We start from the raw sequence: 18934 nt of genomic DNA on the forward strand, positions 1-18934 counted from the left end.
TGTGAAATTCTGTAGCTTAATGGGTCCTTTCCAAGCTAGCTAATTGGCCAGAAACACTATATAGAATAGTCATCATGCCATTGGTCAAACGGCTGTTAGCTTGGGGCCTACTAAGCTACCGAATTTCACAAATTGATACGGTAACTTACTTTGCTATTTCCTTTTTCCAGTCGAAGGCTCAAGTCTAGACTTGTATGATGCGGGGAAGCAAGGGTTCCTATGTATGATGATCCCTTCGCCGCATCCCAGTGGTTTCATGTTTCATAACCGACTCGCACTAAAACCCATAGTCTATGCCCCAGAGGCTCAAACTACTTGATTGGGACACTAAGTAAATCCCGTTCGTTCCGAACTATTCTATTAGGGAATTTAGGTTGCTACGATCATGTATGATTTACCCACCAATAGGACTTTCTTCCGTTTCTGCATGGGAAAGTGAGCTGTGTATACGACGGCGAGTAACTATAAAGATATGCCGCTATCCATTGTACTTGCATAGATGCCATCAACGCCTGTTCTTATATCAAGATTCGCAACATGCATTTTTTCAAGTTATTCAGCGCCGCATCGCTTGTAGTATCCGCCAAGGCTGCAAAAGTACTAATTTGTTCTGATAGCACGACTGCTAATTATGCCTCGGGAGATCCTCTACAAGGGTAAGTGTTCTCGGCTGAAAGAAATGCATAGAACCTCTATCAATCATCATCGCTGACATGACTTCTTGCCGGCTCATAGTTGGGGCTTTTATCTCGAAGATTACTTGAGCTTGACTGTTTCGAATCTGGCGAGAAATGGTCGCTCTACCAGGTCTTTTATCAATGAAGGGCTATGGAGCGCCTTACTATCGAGCACGGCCAAAGACGACATAGTTATCATTGAAATGGGCCACAACGATGATGGTGACCCCAAAACATCCGATCGTGCCACTCTAGCTGGAATCGGTGAAGAGACTGTTACTGTCACCACAACAACAGGCGCAACCGAAGTCGTTCACACATTCGGTTGGTACCTTCGCAAAATGATTGGCGATGTCAAGGCTAAGGGAGCTACGCCAATCATTTCTGGTATGGTCAACCGGAACTATTGGACTGGTAGCACGCTACAGTCGAAATGGCCCTTTGCAGATGCTGCTAAAAGTGTGGCTAAAGCTAGCGGAGTCGAATTCATCGACCATACCAAGTATTCGGTCGCTTTGTTTCAGTCTTTTGGTCCCGACAAGGCCAAATCTTACTTTCCCAAAGATAACACTCACACTAACTGGGACGGGGCCAAGCTTAACACGCAGAGCTTTATCCAGGCGGTCAAGAACAAGTGCGACGGCACTAGTAAGCTGAGAGCTTACATCAACCCTACTGGCAATGCTATCAAGACTCCACCCAAGCAATCTTGTTAGTTGCAGTCTGCCATGCAGATAGTCAGTAGTTGGGGAGAATCGAAAGATAGTGGAGTTATATATATGAGGATGAACGAGCTGGTCAAGACGGGCATGGTGATCTGGAACGAACTGTGTGGCCACTTGGGACCCAGCTAGCTTCAGGCCTCATACGAGAAGAAGCTACACGCAGCCTGGTTGGATATGGCAACAGTGACGTAGAAATGCCCAGCTTATAGCTTCTCAAGTCAAGAACATTCTATACGGCTAAGCACCCAGTCAGCACTCAAGACCACTGCGTGACCATGATAGTAGACCAGCAACAACACTACTCGTCATATCAATGAGTACATTTGAACGACTGGAAAGATGGTAAACATCGATATGTTGAACAAGGCGCGATATTAATCTTTCTTTGTGGATAAAAAGCTAGTCTCGGACAGATCAATCAAGAGGGTCAGACAGCTAGCCTGCGGGTAGTTCGAGTGGCGGCCAAAGTTGCGATGACCACGACGGGAAATCACTAGATGCTGGAATTATAGCGGGACAATGATAAAAAACATCGTTATGTCAAGAAATCATGCTTCAGTCACTGAAGATGGCAAGCTGAGCGGTAGGATAAACCTTACAAATAATGACCACAAGAGCTGAAAGAATAAAAGGATTCATACAAAATCTTATCTGACTATGCTCTAAACTTCTGGCCAATAGTTACAAATAACTTGTAAATCCAGGCAACGTGAAAACAGTGGCCTGCATTATTTTCAACCTAAACATACTGCAAACCACCGCCAACAGTAATTATGTCACCCCAAGAACGAAATAAAACCACACCACTCACTTCCAAAAGCACAACCGCTTAAGCGACACCAAAACCAGCCTGAGTCATAGCGTTCTTGGCGGTTTGTGCACTACCGGCAGCCGCAATAGACTTGCCTTTGAAGTTTCCGAGAAACCCGGAATCATCACCAGGCATGGTACCAGAACTTCCGAAAGCGTTCATCTGGCATGCACGTCCGAGCGAAGCTTTGCATACACCAGTAGCACCAGCGGTAGGGACGCTAAAGATACGGCCTTTATTGCCAGGCTTGGAAGGGTTCTTGACGTTCTGGAAAATGTTTCCTTCGATAAGAACCTGAGCCTTGTCCTCGACTTCGAATGCGTGGTCGAAAATGTCGTGGAAATAGTTGTTGACAACGTGGAGAACAGTGTTACCAGCGACCTTGGGAGCGCGACCGGAGACGTGGTACATATAGTTGCCTTTGAATGTAACAAGCTACAAGATATTAGTCAACCATACATTCGTGTTTTCAGATGTAGACACTTACGTCATTTGAGCCCAGGAACAAGATACCCCAGTAATGGTAAGTGTTGCAGCTAGCTGACCAGTTGCTAAGACCGTCGATCTTGTTGTTGGTGATGGAGACACGACCACTAGCCTGAGTACCTAGAACAATGTGCTGCCGACCGATCAAGGAAGTAGTGCAGTGGTCAATCCAGATATTATCAGTCCCATCCAGGGTAATAGCGTCGCCTCCCCAGACCAGGCTAGGGTTAAGATCGGTGATATGGATGTTTTGAACGATGACGTTCTTGACACCATTAGCCATACGAAGTCCCTTGCCTTTAATAACTCCCTTAGAGCCGACACCGATGATACTCTTATTAGAGCCGACCAAAATGGGGTTCAAGCCGGCCTTGTCGTACTTGACATTAACCTTGGCAGCATTAGGGTTATAGTTGGTGCACCAGTTGTTCTTGTTGATGGAGAGCTGGCAGTGTGAGCCAGTACCCCAAGGCGCGCATCCAGTTTCGGAAGCACTACCCTCTGAACCCTTGAAGTCAAAAGTACGCTCCAGGTAGATGATTCGAGGGGTGTTATCCTTGAGAAAATTGACGAGTTCTTGGTTGTTGCGAGGACGAACAACTTGGCCACCCTTGCCGCCAGTAGTACCGGAAGCGAACCCTTCGGCTTTGGTGGGCAACGCGGCGAGGGAAGCAGGAAGGAAGGCCGCGATGGCGACAAATGCATTGAGTAAACGCATAACGCTGACTGATAGTCGCTTTGAAGAAACGAGGATGAATAAACGAGTGGAAGGCCGGAGTTCCAGCTGCCGGCGTGCTTGGCGTAAAGAAAGATAAAAGAACGAAGGACAAGTAACGAAAGTGATAGACAGATGTTTGATAAGATCAGAGGAGCTGCGCAAAGGGCTATTGAGAATATATATGTAATCGTGATTTGCCTATTACCAGCTTGAATACTATTCTTCCACCAAGCATAATCTTGATATCTCTTTACTGGCTACGTGACTGGGGCGAGAGCGGAAATGAGTCTGTGCTATTGCGATTATCACTAGCCCATGGAGACTTACTCCTGCCGTCCAGCCGAGATCCAAGCTCGTGGACAATAGCGTTTCCAGGGTTGGACTAGCATATCCTGCATATACGCGTATAAAAGCACACACGCGTATAGGGACCAAATAAAAGGTCTTGAGACACAACTAAACATTGAGAGGATACATTGCTTTAGGGGTCAAGGGCTTCTGTTTATAATCGCCCCAACCAGAGACCCTTAACTATCAGGTTTAAATTGCACAAGCATTCCCTACATCTAAGACTAAAAATATATACCCATGGTCATAAACTGGGACAATTCTTTTTAATGCATATTCAAGGCCATCTAGCTTCGCGACTAACTTAACAGGCTCTAGTAGGGAGCTACTCATTATAGAATACGAGATCAATCTCGGTGATGTGAAGGGTCTAGACGTCGGTTTGTACAGGGTATCACATCTAAAAAGTTAACTAACACTATTATATCCACAAATATACTTGATTGCAAACCATTCTCACGTCAAGAGGTATTATAGCGACACAAGGCAATTCACAGGACAATATCAGCAACTCGTCAGACAATGTCAAAGAGGACATGTACAGAGTGCGCCATTGGTCGTGTTCGATGATCTAAGGAATAACCATATGGACAATGCCAGGCTCGTGATACAATGCATTTATACTAAATCAAAAAGACGTAAACCTCGATCGATAACCCAGTCCGAGGCTCCGACCGACCAATCTCCACACAATACGCCCCCAAAGATTAGTCGAATGTTACAGATCAATAGTCTGGGCAACCACGCCATCGAGAACGTTCTAGAGCCCGCAATTGGATTGTCAGATTAGCAGGACCCAGATATTACTATGTGGGGAATCCAATTGTTAGATGTGCCGGGTGGTTTCAGATTAATGACTTCCGCTTATTGTTTTAAAATTGCAGGCTAGGATGACGTTTTGCTACGGGTCCCAGGTCAATAGCCGAACATGGCTACTTCGAGCCCATCATTACTGTCTTTCGAAACTAACAGAACTTCCACATCTGCGATTGTTTAGAGCCCAGTTGGAAAATCCACAGATATTGCACGTAGCTCCAGCATGTCCGGCTCCACTGAGGACGCGTTTTTCGTCGAAGGTGCATTAGTGAGAGCACCGTTCCGTGGTGGGCTTATGCACCAGCGCACCGGTTTTCAATATGGTACTGTAGTCGCAGTTGATAGCTCGCTTGACGTGCAAGGCGCAAGTAACAGAATTTCTGATTGTATTATCAGCGGTCTCATCCCCCCGGAAGCTCTCCTAAAACAGAATTCCTCAACTTGGGACAAGCCGGGAGATAGAATGAGTCATTCACGTCAAACTTGAGCAACAGACACTGGTGACCTATTAGAGATGATTATAATGTTATTTTCAACAGAGATGTAGATTCTATATAAACTCATTCTGACCAGAATCATTATGCTTCTTTTCTTGACCCCTTATGACGTGTATAATCCACCCAACAAGAACTGAGCTCTGCAGCATTTAGCAGTTCTCCTGACAGACACGCGAAGCGGCAGTGAAGCACTGGTTCTGTCCAGCGCCGTGAGGGCAAGAACGTCGACGACCAGAAGCACAGGCTGCATAATTCGCGTAACCTAAGCAGTTACCACGAGCCTCGAGGTTCTGAGTGTTGCTCTTCTCGGCGACAGGACTGGCCGAGGAAAAAGTGGTGAGGGCCATGACGGCAACAAGGAGTTTCTACATGATGTGTTAGTTAAAGAACGCAAACTATCACTGGGAAGGGAGATGCATACAGCGGGAGAGTACATAGTGGTGATGGTTTGAGTTTGACGAGTGCTTTGCATCTGTTATAAACAACAACATACGAAAGAGGCGGCGTGGCTATTTAAACTTGAAAACTATTAACAGATTCTGCTAGACGTTGTTGTCTAGGCGTCATGCTAAACCAAATAGAAATGGTCTCCTGCGATATTCGGGCCATTGGCAGCTGAAGGATCTGATAAGCTCCGTATATGTGGCCAAATGCTCAGCTCATAAGGGTATATCAATGGTCAGATCGAACACATATGTGAGCGTAGCGTCTGATCCTCCGGCCATACCCGCTTAGATGTGGATAGATCACCACTGATTATCTGATCGATTAGATAAAATTTGATGATGTGGATCTTCAATGACCACTTATCAGCGAGCCTCTTCATGGAACTGGCCCGTACACGAGATTTTCTCCCCACTTGGTGAGACACTTCAACTGTAGGTGATCCGTCGTGCCTTTTAGGTTGCCGTATAGCCGATGTCTCCCTTTCTCAACGGCAGCTGTTATCTACAGTGTTCAAGCTAGCAGGTAATAGAAAAGTTGAAATGTGAGCTTCAGAGGGTAAAAGTAAACTGCATAAAGGTCAGGTCCGATTGCCACAAACAGACTTACTGATTTCTTCTCTCGTAACAACATCGGTCAATTGTTCCGACACCATGAGATCAGGCATTTAGGTCTCATTTCAATTCAAACCCAGTCCAATAGGCCTGTGTTACAAAGACCAAGGCTGAATCTCCGGCAAAATGTAACAATTAGGTATCCCCTCGTAGTACGAGTATTCTGAAGAAGCAGACAACTACCATTAATTTAGCGACTCCGAAAAATGTCTACCTTAAACGTGGCATCCTTTTTTCATTCAAGTCAAGGCAGACTCAGTGAGCGTAATTGTTCGCCATATTCCCCAATCATGATGTATCCTCAATTATCCACAACCAAGGTAAACACCAAGGCTGACAATTTGTTAAATTATTCTGCCTTTTAGAAATTGACATATCAGCAACATGAAAAGTTCTTATTATGCCTTACACTTTGCCAAGATCTGAGTGATCCTCAATTCGTTGTCAGTTGTCCATTGGCAAAGAAAACCAGGCTGTGCAGTGGCTATGTTCCACAGTGAGTTACAAGTCAAAGCACCACAGGTATTTATTTTCTCTATCATCACGACAAGAAATTCCATGGAAGATACGAAAAAGAATTAAAAACTTCACCAATCTTTTTAACATTAACGGAGGTGACTTTCAGCTATCTCGAAAAACACTGTCACCATGCCAATCATGAAGTTGCACAATCTCATTTCAAATATAACAACCACGCTCAGAGCGGCTATCGAAATCTGCGAAAAAGCCTCAGACGCTCAATCTTTACCTCTATCTATTCAAACACTCTGTTCACAACTCCCTTGGATCATGGGCGCCTTTGATAAAGCAAAAGAAGGTTTCCCATGGAGTATAGAGCCTTCACCAGACACGCTCGCCCTGAAGGGTATTCTCAAAGACTGCGCGAATAAATCGTCCTCTCTGGAAGCCTGCTTACGTGCAATAATCCCACGTGCCGATTCGTCAACATTCGAGCGATACAGGAGATCCTTAGGTCTGATACCAACGGAGGACAAGGTTGTGATGTTGAAGGATGGGTTATTTTCTGACCTCAAAGCCTTGGCGGCTAATTCAGCTGTTGAAGCAGAAACGCAAGACAATGTCAGGTCGCTCGTGGGGTTTGTGACTCGAGAGCCGGGATACAATCTATGGGGTGTTTCAGATAGCGATTAGCGTAGTGGCTGTGTTCTACAAGTAGTTACAATTAAAAACACACTTCAGGTTATTTATTACCTCATTATTAACCTTCAAGATATTACACAATATCTATTGATTATGCTAGGGGAGGTCTATTTTGACCCTGTTGGTTAAATTCGTTTGCAAATCCTGGTTGGGTCACGAACGGCCATTTTATTGTTTGTCTATCTATGCTCCGTAGGTGCACCGTTTCTTGTTTTTTTTTTCTGGTGTTGGCGTGTTCCTGTTGTTCATCAACTTCCTTCTATGATTGTCAAGACCTGTGTCCCCTGCTCCATCTGACGTAGTTCTGGTTCATTTTTTTTTATTTTTTTTCATCTTTAGGGTTCTCATGTCATGTGCAGTCGATCGGTTCGCAGTTCTCTTCTTCAGGTTATTGTCGATGTATCTGACGTGATACTAGTGGGGATGTCGTTGAATGAGCTTACAGCGTCTTGTACCGATTAGGGCATATTGTCTAGCTTTGTAATTGGGCGTCTAGAGTCCCCAACCTAGTGCTTTGGGTGCTTTTCGCTTCTTGTTCCGGTGCTTCTGGGCAATTGGTCGTTTGTTTTTCTGTACCATGGGTCTTCTCTATATCTGATTTGCAGCTGCATGTTAATATCGTATGTGCTCCGTGGTAGCCGTTATGGCTTCTGCCGGAGCCAAGTCTAGGCGCTGATGCCCAGGATTACTGCGCATAGACGAGAAGGCATATCACTGTGAGCTGATGTGAAGTTAGGGTGATGAAATTTGGTCTCCATATAGGACGCTGGGGAACTAGAAAGTTCATTTACAAAAAGACAAGAAATATTAGTGAAGCGGAACGTTGTCTATAAGAGGACCCATATTCCTCGAAAGATTTTCAGTTTTGCAACAAGCCACGTTGGTTCTATCCCTTCTACTTCTCATCATTTGTGAACAACTATCATAATGAAGATTAATACTCTTGCTCTCCTCGCACTAGGGTCTCTTGGTGTAGTTGCCGATTCAGACTTTGCTGCAACTTGTCAGGACTATGGTGTTCATCGGCCGGGTGGCAACGCCAACTATCCACAAGACCGTACTACTTTCCAAGCAAGCTGTCGCAAGATAAATGGTGCCTGGAGCGTTGCCGTCTTCATCAATATCAGCAAATTATTTGCTAATGACGAAGGCAATCTGGTTGCTCGACTGAAGTATGTTTCCCGTTCTTTACGTGGTAGACTCTGCTAATTTGGTATAGCAGTGGTGGTATGGGGGGAAGCTGTAGGGACCTACGTATGAAAGGCACTGTCTTGCATGCTAGATGCGTCAACTATAGTGGTGGAACGACTGATACTTCTATTGACTTAAGTAGGTCTTGCTACATTCGTTTTCATCTACGGGCTTTGCTAATCAAGGGAGATCGGCACATTGCAAACCGGGACGGCATTCTTACATACCATGGCGGCCCCCGCACCTAGGCGATCTCTATGTTGGGGCCATTAGAGAATAGGATGATGATATTCAAGGTTGGAATATCTTCTTATCTGAAAGAGGGTAGCTAAGTCTTTGAGACAGTGACTCAAGAAAGTGGTAAGGCAGTAGAGCTAGGATTCGATTGATGGGCTGTCCAGATAGCGATTGATTGTAGGTATACATCGCAGATAATTGAGACAGTCATTCATCTCGTATATAAACGTTCAACAAACGTCAAGTAGCAAAACTATGTTCACATTTGTAATATCTGTGCCAAGTATGTCAAGAACAGTCGAGCCAAGCCACCAAATGCAGCATTGCCCTCACTCTTCTCATCAGCTTGAGCATGCTTTTGCACAATCTTCAAAACCTCCTCTACCAAAAGCTTCACCCTCTCCCACTCGTCCGGCAGAGGAGGTGGTCTCTCATCTCAGAGGATGGTAGGACCATGATCAGTTCCATGAGTACTTCCACGATTGCCACCTGTGTTGAGGTCACCGCCACAATTGTCGCAGTGACGAGTCCAACGTCGAGGCTTGCAGACTAGGTTATTGGGACAGTTGGTGGTCTCGCATACGCTCTCGCAGGTGCCTAGTACCATTGCGTTTCCGGCGATATAGGCACAAGGCTCAGCTGTAAGGACATTCATTAGTGTACGTGGACATGTCAAAGGCGGAACAAGGCTCACCAGGCCAGGCTTTGCGGCAAGCTTCGATGTGTGGCCACGAAGCGACGGCCAATGGGAAGGCCAAGATGATGGTGCTGAGGAGCCTGTAGTGTGTCAGTGTGTATATTGCACTAAGCGGAGTTGACTAACATGATGAGTGACGGGCCGACGAAGATCTATGAGAACTAATACAAACAAAGATAGTGTCACGTCGCACTTGAGAAAAAACTACAACGGTGGAGAAACTTCTTATTTATAGCTGAAGCTCAATCGTACGTATAAAGACGAAGCGGGGAGATGTCGACTGGACTGGTGATTCAGCTACATACACTCGCAAGAGACGTTCCAATTAAGCATCTCCAGCTGATAAGGGGCCAGTGTTTGCATGATGGCTTGGCCCAACTCGGACCTTCAGTCGAGTGGAACACACCAACTTAAGATCATAGATGGACGGGATCGACACTTTTGACAAGCTGGGGCCACTCAACGAACTACGTTATGGAGTCCAATTGGTGGCATCAAAATCTCCTCAGTGGTTGATATGAGTAGTACGTAGGTTGATACTGCATGTCTTTGCGGTGTGTAGGTCTGCAGCTGCATGTATCTCTGATGTCCTGTCCATTGCCAACTGTATCACTCTGATGGCTCTTTCCTTCAAATGATATCCAAGATTTGGTGTGGAGGGGATCCAATAATGAAGGGTACCGTTTTCGAGTAGATAAAGCTCATTAACATTTGCCCCAACGTGTACCCAGACTGTTCCCGGACATTACGGAACTAGTTGACTATTGCGCCGACATTTGTAAGTTACTCATACAAATTTGACAGTAAAACGATGGAACGTTAACATTGAAGACTATTTTACCTACTGCCAATAAGCGAGGTGGCGCGCTGAAAATTCCAAAATCAGAATCAATTGAGACCGAGTTGTGAGTCAATCAGCTCACCCAACAGTGTCAGATGATAATATGATTGCTCAATTGAGGACCATGTGTAACACAACCACTCGTGTTGATGACTGCAGAGTAGAAATCAATATTTACCTCGAATTGTGAAAACTTGCATAAAAGAGTGTCTGTTTACCTGTGTGCAAGCCAGCCACAATATTAATATTTCCTCCGGCGGCTCCGGGATTAAGCATGTTGCAGCTATCGTTGGTTCAATTATCATTTAATTTCCATAGAAAATCCGTCAGTCGACGACGCACCAATTTTATTGTTACTCAATCTATTGCAGACTTGATCGGCGGTGGGATCGAATACACGCTCATGTCGTTAGTCACTTTTCAGACCTACGTAACACAAGAGGTAATCTTTTATGTTTTATGATATCTCACTTTCCAGTCTAGGGTTTCAACGATCATAGAACTTTGTACTTTTATTTTGTTTTCTGATTTATTGCGGTGTTCTAATATACATCAAATACGAAATTGCAGCTCGACTAGACTGAATCCTCAGACTGCGACAAAGTAAGGGCACTCTTAGAATGGTCGAATTTCTTCATCTCCACCAGATGCGTCTCATCATCATGGGCACCAAATTCCACCTCGACGATTGTATCGCAAGTAATCCCAGATGATTGCATCCTTCCGCGCGATCCCTTGACAGCCGTTGCACTTGCACTTGAACCTGATCCCCTCTCCAGGGGATACGTTTTAGTGCGAGGTCTGTTAGGGTCTTCTCGGCTACTGTCTTGGCCACTCTTGTGGCTACCATAGCTGATGTAGCGCTTGGACTGGCCCGATAGTCGCATAAGAAGGACACGCATTGTGGGCATGCATGCACACCATATACCAACGTTGACCTCGACGGTTGACCATTGAGCCATAGCGAGGTAATCCCAGGATTTGTTGTTGGTTTGGCTGATTCCCGCCACGATACAGGCGTACAGACGGAAAATGCTTACAGCAGTAACACTAGAGATAAACACATGCATTAGAGAAAATGTTACTTCAAGCGAAAGATTAATAGAGGTTATGCACTTACAAGGTACCGACGCCAAACATCATCCCAACACCGACCTTCTTACGCCAGTCCAAGTTTAACTTGGACAATTGAGAAAGCGGAATACCAAGAATCCAAAAGTCTGAGGCAATATTAACAGCACCATTAGACCAGGCAACGCCATTAACGCTCGCACATCTGCCCGTATGTTCACCATCCCAACTATGCCAAAAATGACTGATAGGCTGACATTGGAAGACAGCAACAAGGGCAAATATTGTCCCATTGAGAGAAATGAAAACGACAGCTGCCCAGAGAAGCTTGCGTACACCCCTGCTTGGGAAGATGCGAAGAAAAAAGAAGAGCAAGCTTAGTTTCATCGTTGTCTGCAGTATAAAGTAAGTGAGGACAAGGGTCCAAAACCAACGGGCAAAATCCGTTATCTGCTGGGGAGTGAGGGTCCAGATGTCGGTACCGATACCTGACGGGGCAGCTCCGAAAGCGTTGATACACATGCAAAAGCCGGAAAGGATCATTGTGATCATTATGAAGAGGTCATCCAGGCCCATAGGAACTCGATACATGATCTTGGTGCCGAAGCGTAAGATGACGAATATTCCTGACATTATTCCCATTACGTCGTTGATGCGTTTAAAGCTGGGTTGAACGTCTCGAACGGGGGCGCCGCATAGTACCGAGGTAGCGTTTTTCGTGACTGGTAGTGTATAAGCGTATGTATTGGAAGGGACCTTGGGCGATAATATACACAATGCTTCTTTGATAGTACAACTTGCCAAAATGCATTTCTCGAGTTCGTGTTGGAGGGGTTCGTTTTCGCATGTGCAATGATAATCGTCGAGGTCACAAGTTGAAGCCAAGACATTTGTGACTAGACATTTCGCCTACAAAACGTTAGCGAGTTCTCAAAAATGGCCAAGCAAATTCGATACATACTGCACAAGTGGGCAAAGTGCTGATGATTGCTGAGGCCTCATTGTCTAGGGTGGCGAAAGCCAAAGGCAAAGCTATGAGGCAAGCAATAATGCCGGGAAGTAGCTTCATCTTGACATAAATCTTGGTAGGATGGGATTTGAAAAAGTAAGATAGACACGGAAAGTTGCGTCAGGGTAATATACAGGTATAAATAGATCTATGCATAAGTAGCGTTAAAACATACCTTGTTGGATATGTTCCGATCAAACACTCTAGAGCAAATATAAGCATTAACGACGACCCCTGAATAAATTTTCAATTAATAATTTTTTCATCAGACAACGAGCAGAGTAACTGAGGGGCAATCCACAGTGTAGAGCGCGCCTAGTATTGTTAGTTTGTGTTTGCACAGACCTGCACAGACGGATTTTCATGTTGAGGTCTGGTAAGCGCGAGTTACGATTCATTCTACTGAGCACTACCGGCAGTGGGCAAGCATCCACATGTTTAGTTAGTACCAAATTAGTATACCTTCTTTTCCCCATCCTATTTGCAAGTTCAAGCTTAGGAAGGGTTGGGTCAGTGGATCTCATTGAATTCCAGGTCGGCAAGTTTATGTGAGCAGTGAAAGTCAACCAGTGTAATGGCCAAGCAAAGAATTCCCAAGGAAACAATTAATCCGCATGCCAGATGGATATGTCTTCCAATTATCTGGCCTGCGTGTTCACATATAACAACTACGGTTTAGTAATGGACTGTTTCTACCGGACGATGGGACGGTTGGCGCGGTAAGGAACCGATGTGGAACCAGGGTTCTTGTCCGCCTGAGTTAAGTCAGACCATTTCTCTTAGCCAAACACCGAAATACAACTCGGGCCAGCAATGCGGATCGCTTTTTGTTCTATGGAGTTTAGCCTAGGCGCGAGCCGTAGATCATAGGGTCCACATCTCATTCGGTTCCTCGATTCCCGAAGATCGGCAGGGCTTGTAGATGCATTGAATGAAACCGAGGTCTCGGCTATACGGATAGAACCCAGCTGGAACTTGACATTGCTCATCAATTGGTCTCTGAAGAAACCGGGCAGATCTACGGAACCGGTTCATCACAAAGTTAAATTGAAATGAAGTAGTGGTATATTCTACATGCCGCTACATATATTTGAGACTAAAGTCATTAATTCTTCATTCCAGTATGCAACTTCAGGGGATTGAATTATATGAGCGGGGCTAATAAACTGCCCGAGATCGGTTATTGCTCTTCAAATGAGTGGGATCAACAAGCCCCAGTTCGGCACTTTGATTGCCACGTGGAAACTAACGAGTAGTATGTAGCCCTAGCAGTAGAAAGTTGTGTTCTTTTGGGAAAGTGTTTCGTAGAGCCTATTTTACTTTCCATTCTTCCACTGTTAATGCCATCAGTAACCCACTCTTCGTTAGGCCCATGCCACTTCACTGTAAAACTGCATGTTCTTGGAGCCGGTTTTAGCCGCTAAACATCCAGTAGTGGAGAGACACTGTTGAGCTTTTAAGTTTTACCATTGGCCACCGGGGACAGGGGTCAGAGCGCACTAACATTAGACTGACACGGCTAAGCTCCATGTATCATCTCAGTATCTCACTGGATGGCCGGAACTCTAGGGTAACATGCCTTTTTCGCCATGTAGCTTTATCACGACATGGAGCTCTCATAGAGCAACCTTATTCTCACACAATATAAAAGCACTGCTAAGTAGTCCACTTGGGATCTGGTCAATAGGACCGGAAATCTGCTCCTCTTTCACAAGATGATAACATAGAAGCAATGAACATATGGTCATGTCATCGAGCCCTCATCTTTATAAATGGCTTCTTCAGGGTCCTGACCATGTATTTCTCAAATGAGGCCGTTGCTATGTCGGTCTTATCCGTTAGCACAACCAAAGAAAAATCGAAATACTAAGCCACATCATCTGATAGAGATGGATTGTAGGGTTGAAGGTTACGCGGTTTCTTGTGTAAGATTTCGGTTACTTCGACTTTATTACTCATGCTGGGATAAGTCACGTGATATTGCGTCACCTGATGAGTCAGATGATAACTACTTCGATCTGTGAGACTTGAATAAACATGAGTAAGTACTTTAGTATCTTAATATTGTGCTGTACTGCACTTTATATAGTTTAATTCTCAACACACTATGCATGTTTCATCCAGCTATCTATTATCTGAGTCATTACTTAAAGTCCATGGAAAATCCGTCGGTCGAGAAATAACTCCGCGGTCAAGAGACACTAGACAGGTTTTCAAAACTGATCGACATCGATACGACAGCATCACCGCATCAATCAGCGCCGCTAGTCCCAAGTACCACAATTTCGACAATTTCGACCAAATACACCAACTTTCATTCGAGCCATAAAATACACTTTTTAACGTCGATTCCGAGCAATATTTTCGAAACCGGTTCTTTCGGCAAATTCTACCAAGTTTCACTGAGCAGGTTGCCTTGTCTTGGGTTACTTTGTCGTAATTAAATGTCCGATTTCGTATATCGCGTGGAGCGGGCCGATCGCAAATAGGAAATATCCATTTATAACCGATCTTTCCGTTGATCGACCGAATAACTACTTTGATGTCTTTTTAGGCCAGTCGACAGTATCTTGTGCAATAAACTACGCATGTCACTATCGGCTACAAACATCCGAGCCACGTCACGATAGGTAAATTGAAGAATGAATCTGAGCATGTAATTGGCCCACGAAGACAGTTTAACGCTGAAGATCTCTCGGTCATCTCGAGGCTTTTTTTTTGCTTCCATGAGATCACAGAATCCAACCATCCCGAATCACCATAGCTCGAAACTTGATCAGCGGTGTCAAAACTCCGCGGGATTTTAAGAATGAGGCGGAAATTAGGCAAAATGGTTGGTTCCATTGGCCCTGTTGGCTATGTTGGTTCCTGCTGTGAAGAACCTACTGTAATTGGATCAACAGAACCAACAGCAGGACCAACAGCATATAAGGCTTGGCTGTTGGTCCTGACCAGATCCAAATAATTTAATTCTTCCATCATTAACTCTTCTAAAAACCCAAATATGACTGTGCCACGCGATATTCAACATACTGAAGCTCCCGCTCCAGGCGGCGCTTCAAACCATCTATCTAAACAAGCTCATGGCGAAAACAGCGTTTTGATCAAATTAATCGAAAAAATCGCCGTAGAAGATCCAGAGAGGCCATTTGTGTTGATTCCATCATCAGACAAGGCTCAAGATAGTTGGAAACCCGTCACCTTTGTCCAACTCAATAACGCCATCAATTATCTCGCTCACTCACTCTCAAACACCATTACCCGATCACCTGACGATGAAGAGTTTCCCACCGTCGCCTACATCGGCTCTAACGATGTGCGATACACGATAATTCTTTTCGCGTGCATCAAAGCTGGATTTAAAGCTCTTTTCATTTCACCTCGCAACACAACTGCCGTTCAACTCTCGCTTTTTGAAAACACGCGTTGCCATGTCTTGTACTGTACTGACTCGATGCGAGCGATGATGGAACCGTGCCTGAATCAGCGCCGCATGCAAGCATGTACTATTGACAGTCTTGACCATTTCCTCAATGTTGGCTCTTCGCCATTCCCCTATGACAGGTCCATCGAACAATCTCGCTGGGATCCTCTCGTTGTTCTGCATACTAGCGGCTCAACGGGAATCCCCAAACCGATTCTCGTGCGACAGGGAACATTTTGCGCCTTTGAGAACCTGCTACATAAAGGCCTGTTCCAAGGTTGTCCCTTGGCTCTGGGAGATTGGGGAGAGAAGGGAACCAAAGTTCTTCTTTCAATGCCAATGTTCCATGCCGGTGGTGTTTACGCGACGATATCAGGAATCTTCACTGGCTCCACCACTGTTATGCCAATCATGAACAAACCGCTGAGTGCTGATTCGGTTTTGGAAAGTCTGGAGTTATCTGGTTCTCATGGAGTCGTTCTACCTCCCTCCATTGTGGAAGGTATTGCTGCCTCTGAAAAGGGCATCGAGGCGTTGGCTAAGCTTCAGTTCTTGAAGTTTGCTGGCGGTAAGTCTCCCGGACTTCGCTAGCATTGTGATTACTAACATTCAAGCAGGTAACTTATCTCCAGCAGTTGGAGACGCTTTGGTGGAACGAGGTATCAAGCTCAATAGTATGATTGGATCAACAGAGTGAGCTTACACACAAATACTGTCAACGATATAGTATCTAACGAATGATACAGGGCGTTCCCATATGCACTATATCTCCCCATCGACCGAATGCTCTGGCAATATTTCGTGTTTGACAGCGACGCCATGGGGATCGATTGGCGCCCATGTGGACCGAACGAGTACGAACTTGTCATCTGCCGCAAAGACGCCTCGGATCCCGGAAACCAAGCCGTATTCTACGTATTCCCGGAACTCTCAGAGTGGTACACAAAGGATATCTTTCGGCCTCACCCTACACAGAAGGACCACTGGCTTCACGTCGGTCGTGCTGATGATATCATCGTCTTCTCCAACGGCGAGAAGTTGAACCCTGTTTCTATTGAGGCTGCCGTTTCTGGCCATCCTCTTGTCAAGGGAGCTCTTGTCGTGGGTCAGATGAAGTTCCAAGCGGCTCTGATCATCGAGCCTGTTGATGAAGCAGTGCCCAAGGATGAGACCGAAACCCGAGCCTTGATTGATCAAATTTGGCCTACGATTGAAAGGGCAAACTCGAAAACTGTAACTCATGGACGAATCATCAAGAACCTTGTTGTTATCGCGGACCCCTCACTGCCCTTCTCGCGGGCTGGAAAAGAGACGGTCCAACGGGCATCTACTATCGCTTTGTACAAGGACTTTATCGAGTATATTTACGAAAAAGATGAGATTGATGGAGGTGACGACGAATCCGTTGTTCTCAATGTTGATAATGAAGTTGAACTTGCCCGATCTATCATCTTAGTGTTCAAGATCAAGCTTGGAGTCGGCAAGCTGCAATTTGACACGGACTTTTTCTCTGCAGGAATTGACTCATTGCAAGTCATGACTGCCACGAGACTTCTCAAGGCCGGACTTCGGTCAGCGAACTTGGACACTACGACGTTTGTGCCGCAAGTAGTTTATCGATATCCTACAGCAAAAGACCTTTCTCGTCACATTCTCTGTACTCGGGATGGGTGTGCCGACCATGATGACGTGGCAAAGGAGATCGCGGAAACTGAGAGACTTGTGACAAAGTATGCTGAAGGTCTTCCCACTTCTGTACCTAACAAAAAGTCCCCTGAGGAGGACAACCAAACCGTTCTTCTCACCGGAAGCACAGGGTCTTTGGGTGCCTACATGCTCGACACTCTTTGCAGAATCCCTACTATCAACAAAGTCATCGCCCTCAATCGTACTGACGACGGTGGTGCATCTCGACAACCTTCGATCAACAAAAGTCGCGGTCTGACACAAAACCTTTCCAAGGTCGAATTCATCCACGCAGACCTGTCGTTGCCAGACTTGGGTCAAGGTCAAGCCAAGTACGACAACCTACTCGCTCGTGTCGACCGCATCATCCACAACGCATGGCCCGTCAACTTCAACATCAGCGTATCGTCATTTGAGAGCTCCATCCGTGGCGTAAGACATCTTGTCGACTTCTCTGTCGCGGCAGACAAAGATGTGCCCATCATTTTCATTTCAAGTATTGGAACGGTTGATGGCTGGACGGCCACTGATAAGGTCCCTGAGGAGGCAATCACTGATATGACTCTACCTCAAATGGGTTATGGTCGCTCCAAGCTCGCGTCAAGTTTGATACTTGATGCAGCTGTCCAGAAGTCCAGTATTCATGCTGCTTCAGTAAGAGTTGGACAAATTGCAGGACCAAAAGCTGAGAAGGGAATGTGGAATCGACAGGAGTTCATCCCAAGCTTGATTGCAAGTTCGGTTCATCTCGGCGTTCTTCCCGATTCTCTGGGACCTCAGCAAGAAATCGCATGGACACCTATCGAGGATGTCTCAGGTCTAATTCTAGACATCGCTGGCATCACGGCTCCCAAGCCCGTAACAGAGATTTGTGGATACTTCCATGGTGTCAACCCTTCAACGGCGAACTGGTCTGATATTGCGCCTGCAGTGAAGAATTTCTACGGAGATGAAATGAAGATTGTCAGTTTGGAGGAGTGGGTTGAGAAATTGGAAGCTAGCACCAAGGACAAGGACTTGAATGTGGACAAGAACCCGGGTGTCAAGCTTCTCGATACGTACCGTGGGCTTTTGGAGGCTGAGAAGGCGGGCAAGTTTTTGAGATTTTCGATGGAACGGACGAAAAGCCACAGTCCGACGATCAGAGAGGCTGGACCAATCACCCCGGAGCTGATGATCAATTGGTGTCGCCAATGGGGATTTTAATTCTGATGTTCTAGACTTTACTTTAGATCAATTCGATGAGGCAGGGTACAAAGACCTTACTATAATCGGTGTAGTAGAGTCTTAAGATATAGAGTACACGTGATGTCCCTCGTAATGCTGCCTTTGTTTCTGGCATTGCAAAGGTCTGGATGCCTGCATGTGGATACTACTTGGAGCCAGGCTTGGAAAGCTGAAAGATACCTATAGGATAAAAGCGGACGATGACGCAGAGACTAGTCTAAGCCATGTCTCAATTAGCGTATCGAAGCCCAATT

At 45.6% G+C, this 18934-nt stretch overlaps 8 protein-coding genes across 8 annotated transcripts; 4 read left to right on the forward strand and 4 right to left on the reverse strand.

Moving 5' to 3' along the window:
- Positions 1 to 537: 537 nt before the first annotated feature.
- Positions 538 to 1393, forward strand: EDB82DRAFT_549148 (rhamnogalacturonan acetylesterase; the record flags this gene model as incomplete). Its single annotated transcript, XM_025732500.2, has 2 exons — positions 538 to 656; positions 736 to 1393. 2 exons carry the CDS (start codon positions 538 to 540, stop codon positions 1391 to 1393), a joined length of 777 nt encoding a protein of 258 aa, XP_025591418.2.
- An 838-nt stretch (positions 1394 to 2231) lies between these two features.
- Positions 2232 to 3417, reverse strand: EDB82DRAFT_542615 (pectin lyase fold/virulence factor; the record flags this gene model as incomplete). The annotated part of the gene is made up of 2 exons (XM_025732498.1): positions 2232 to 2648; positions 2701 to 3417. The coding sequence occupies 2 exons, from the start codon at positions 3415 to 3417 to the stop codon at positions 2232 to 2234; spliced, it is 1134 nt and encodes a 377-aa protein (XP_025591417.1).
- A 1810-nt stretch (positions 3418 to 5227) lies between these two features.
- Positions 5228 to 5514, reverse strand: EDB82DRAFT_518900 (uncharacterized protein; the record flags this gene model as incomplete). The annotated part of the gene is made up of 2 exons (XM_025732497.1): positions 5228 to 5443; positions 5500 to 5514. 2 exons carry the CDS (start codon positions 5512 to 5514, stop codon positions 5228 to 5230), a joined length of 231 nt encoding a protein of 76 aa, XP_025591416.1.
- A 1109-nt stretch (positions 5515 to 6623) lies between these two features.
- On the forward strand, positions 6624 to 7393 carry EDB82DRAFT_482085 (uncharacterized protein). The gene has a single exon (XM_025732496.2). It carries the CDS (start codon positions 6785 to 6787, stop codon positions 7286 to 7288), a length of 504 nt encoding a protein of 167 aa, XP_025591415.1. The 5' UTR covers positions 6624 to 6784; the 3' UTR covers positions 7289 to 7393.
- An 831-nt stretch (positions 7394 to 8224) lies between these two features.
- Positions 8225 to 8736, forward strand: EDB82DRAFT_518901 (Cyanovirin-N; the record flags this gene model as incomplete). The annotated part of the gene is made up of 3 exons (XM_065609052.1): positions 8225 to 8469; positions 8517 to 8626; positions 8678 to 8736. The coding sequence occupies 3 exons, from the start codon at positions 8225 to 8227 to the stop codon at positions 8734 to 8736; spliced, it is 414 nt and encodes a 137-aa protein (XP_065465209.1).
- Positions 8737 to 8850: 114 nt separating this feature from the next.
- Positions 8851 to 9670, reverse strand: EDB82DRAFT_453977 (uncharacterized protein). Its single transcript, XM_065607830.1, has 3 exons — positions 9549 to 9670; positions 9420 to 9502; positions 8851 to 9364 (listed from the first exon to the last, which is right to left on the reverse strand). Coding segments are annotated over exons 1-3 (288 nt in total). The 5' UTR covers positions 9551 to 9670; the 3' UTR covers positions 8851 to 9161.
- An 865-nt stretch (positions 9671 to 10535) lies between these two features.
- EDB82DRAFT_549153 (uncharacterized protein) lies at positions 10536 to 12403 on the reverse strand (the record flags this gene model as incomplete). The annotated part of the gene is made up of 3 exons (XM_065609544.1): positions 10536 to 11313; positions 11384 to 12243; positions 12296 to 12403. 3 exons carry the CDS (start codon positions 12401 to 12403, stop codon positions 10839 to 10841), a joined length of 1443 nt encoding a protein of 480 aa, XP_065465211.1. The 3' UTR covers positions 10536 to 10838.
- Positions 12404 to 15315: 2912 nt separating this feature from the next.
- Positions 15316 to 18865, forward strand: EDB82DRAFT_438116 (uncharacterized protein). The gene is made up of 3 exons (XM_025732492.2): positions 15316 to 16335; positions 16385 to 16460; positions 16514 to 18865. Exons 1-3 carry the CDS (start codon positions 15348 to 15350, stop codon positions 18657 to 18659), a joined length of 3210 nt encoding a protein of 1069 aa, XP_025591411.1. The 5' UTR covers positions 15316 to 15347; the 3' UTR covers positions 18660 to 18865.
- The last annotated feature ends 69 nt before the right edge of the window (positions 18866 to 18934 follow it).

The sequence above is a fragment of the Fusarium venenatum genome (genome assembly GCF_020744135.1).
Source record: "Fusarium venenatum strain MPI-CAGE-CH-0201 chromosome Unknown EDB82scaffold_1, whole genome shotgun sequence".
In the NCBI taxonomy this organism is placed as follows: Eukaryota; Fungi; Ascomycota; class Sordariomycetes; order Hypocreales; family Nectriaceae; genus Fusarium; species Fusarium venenatum.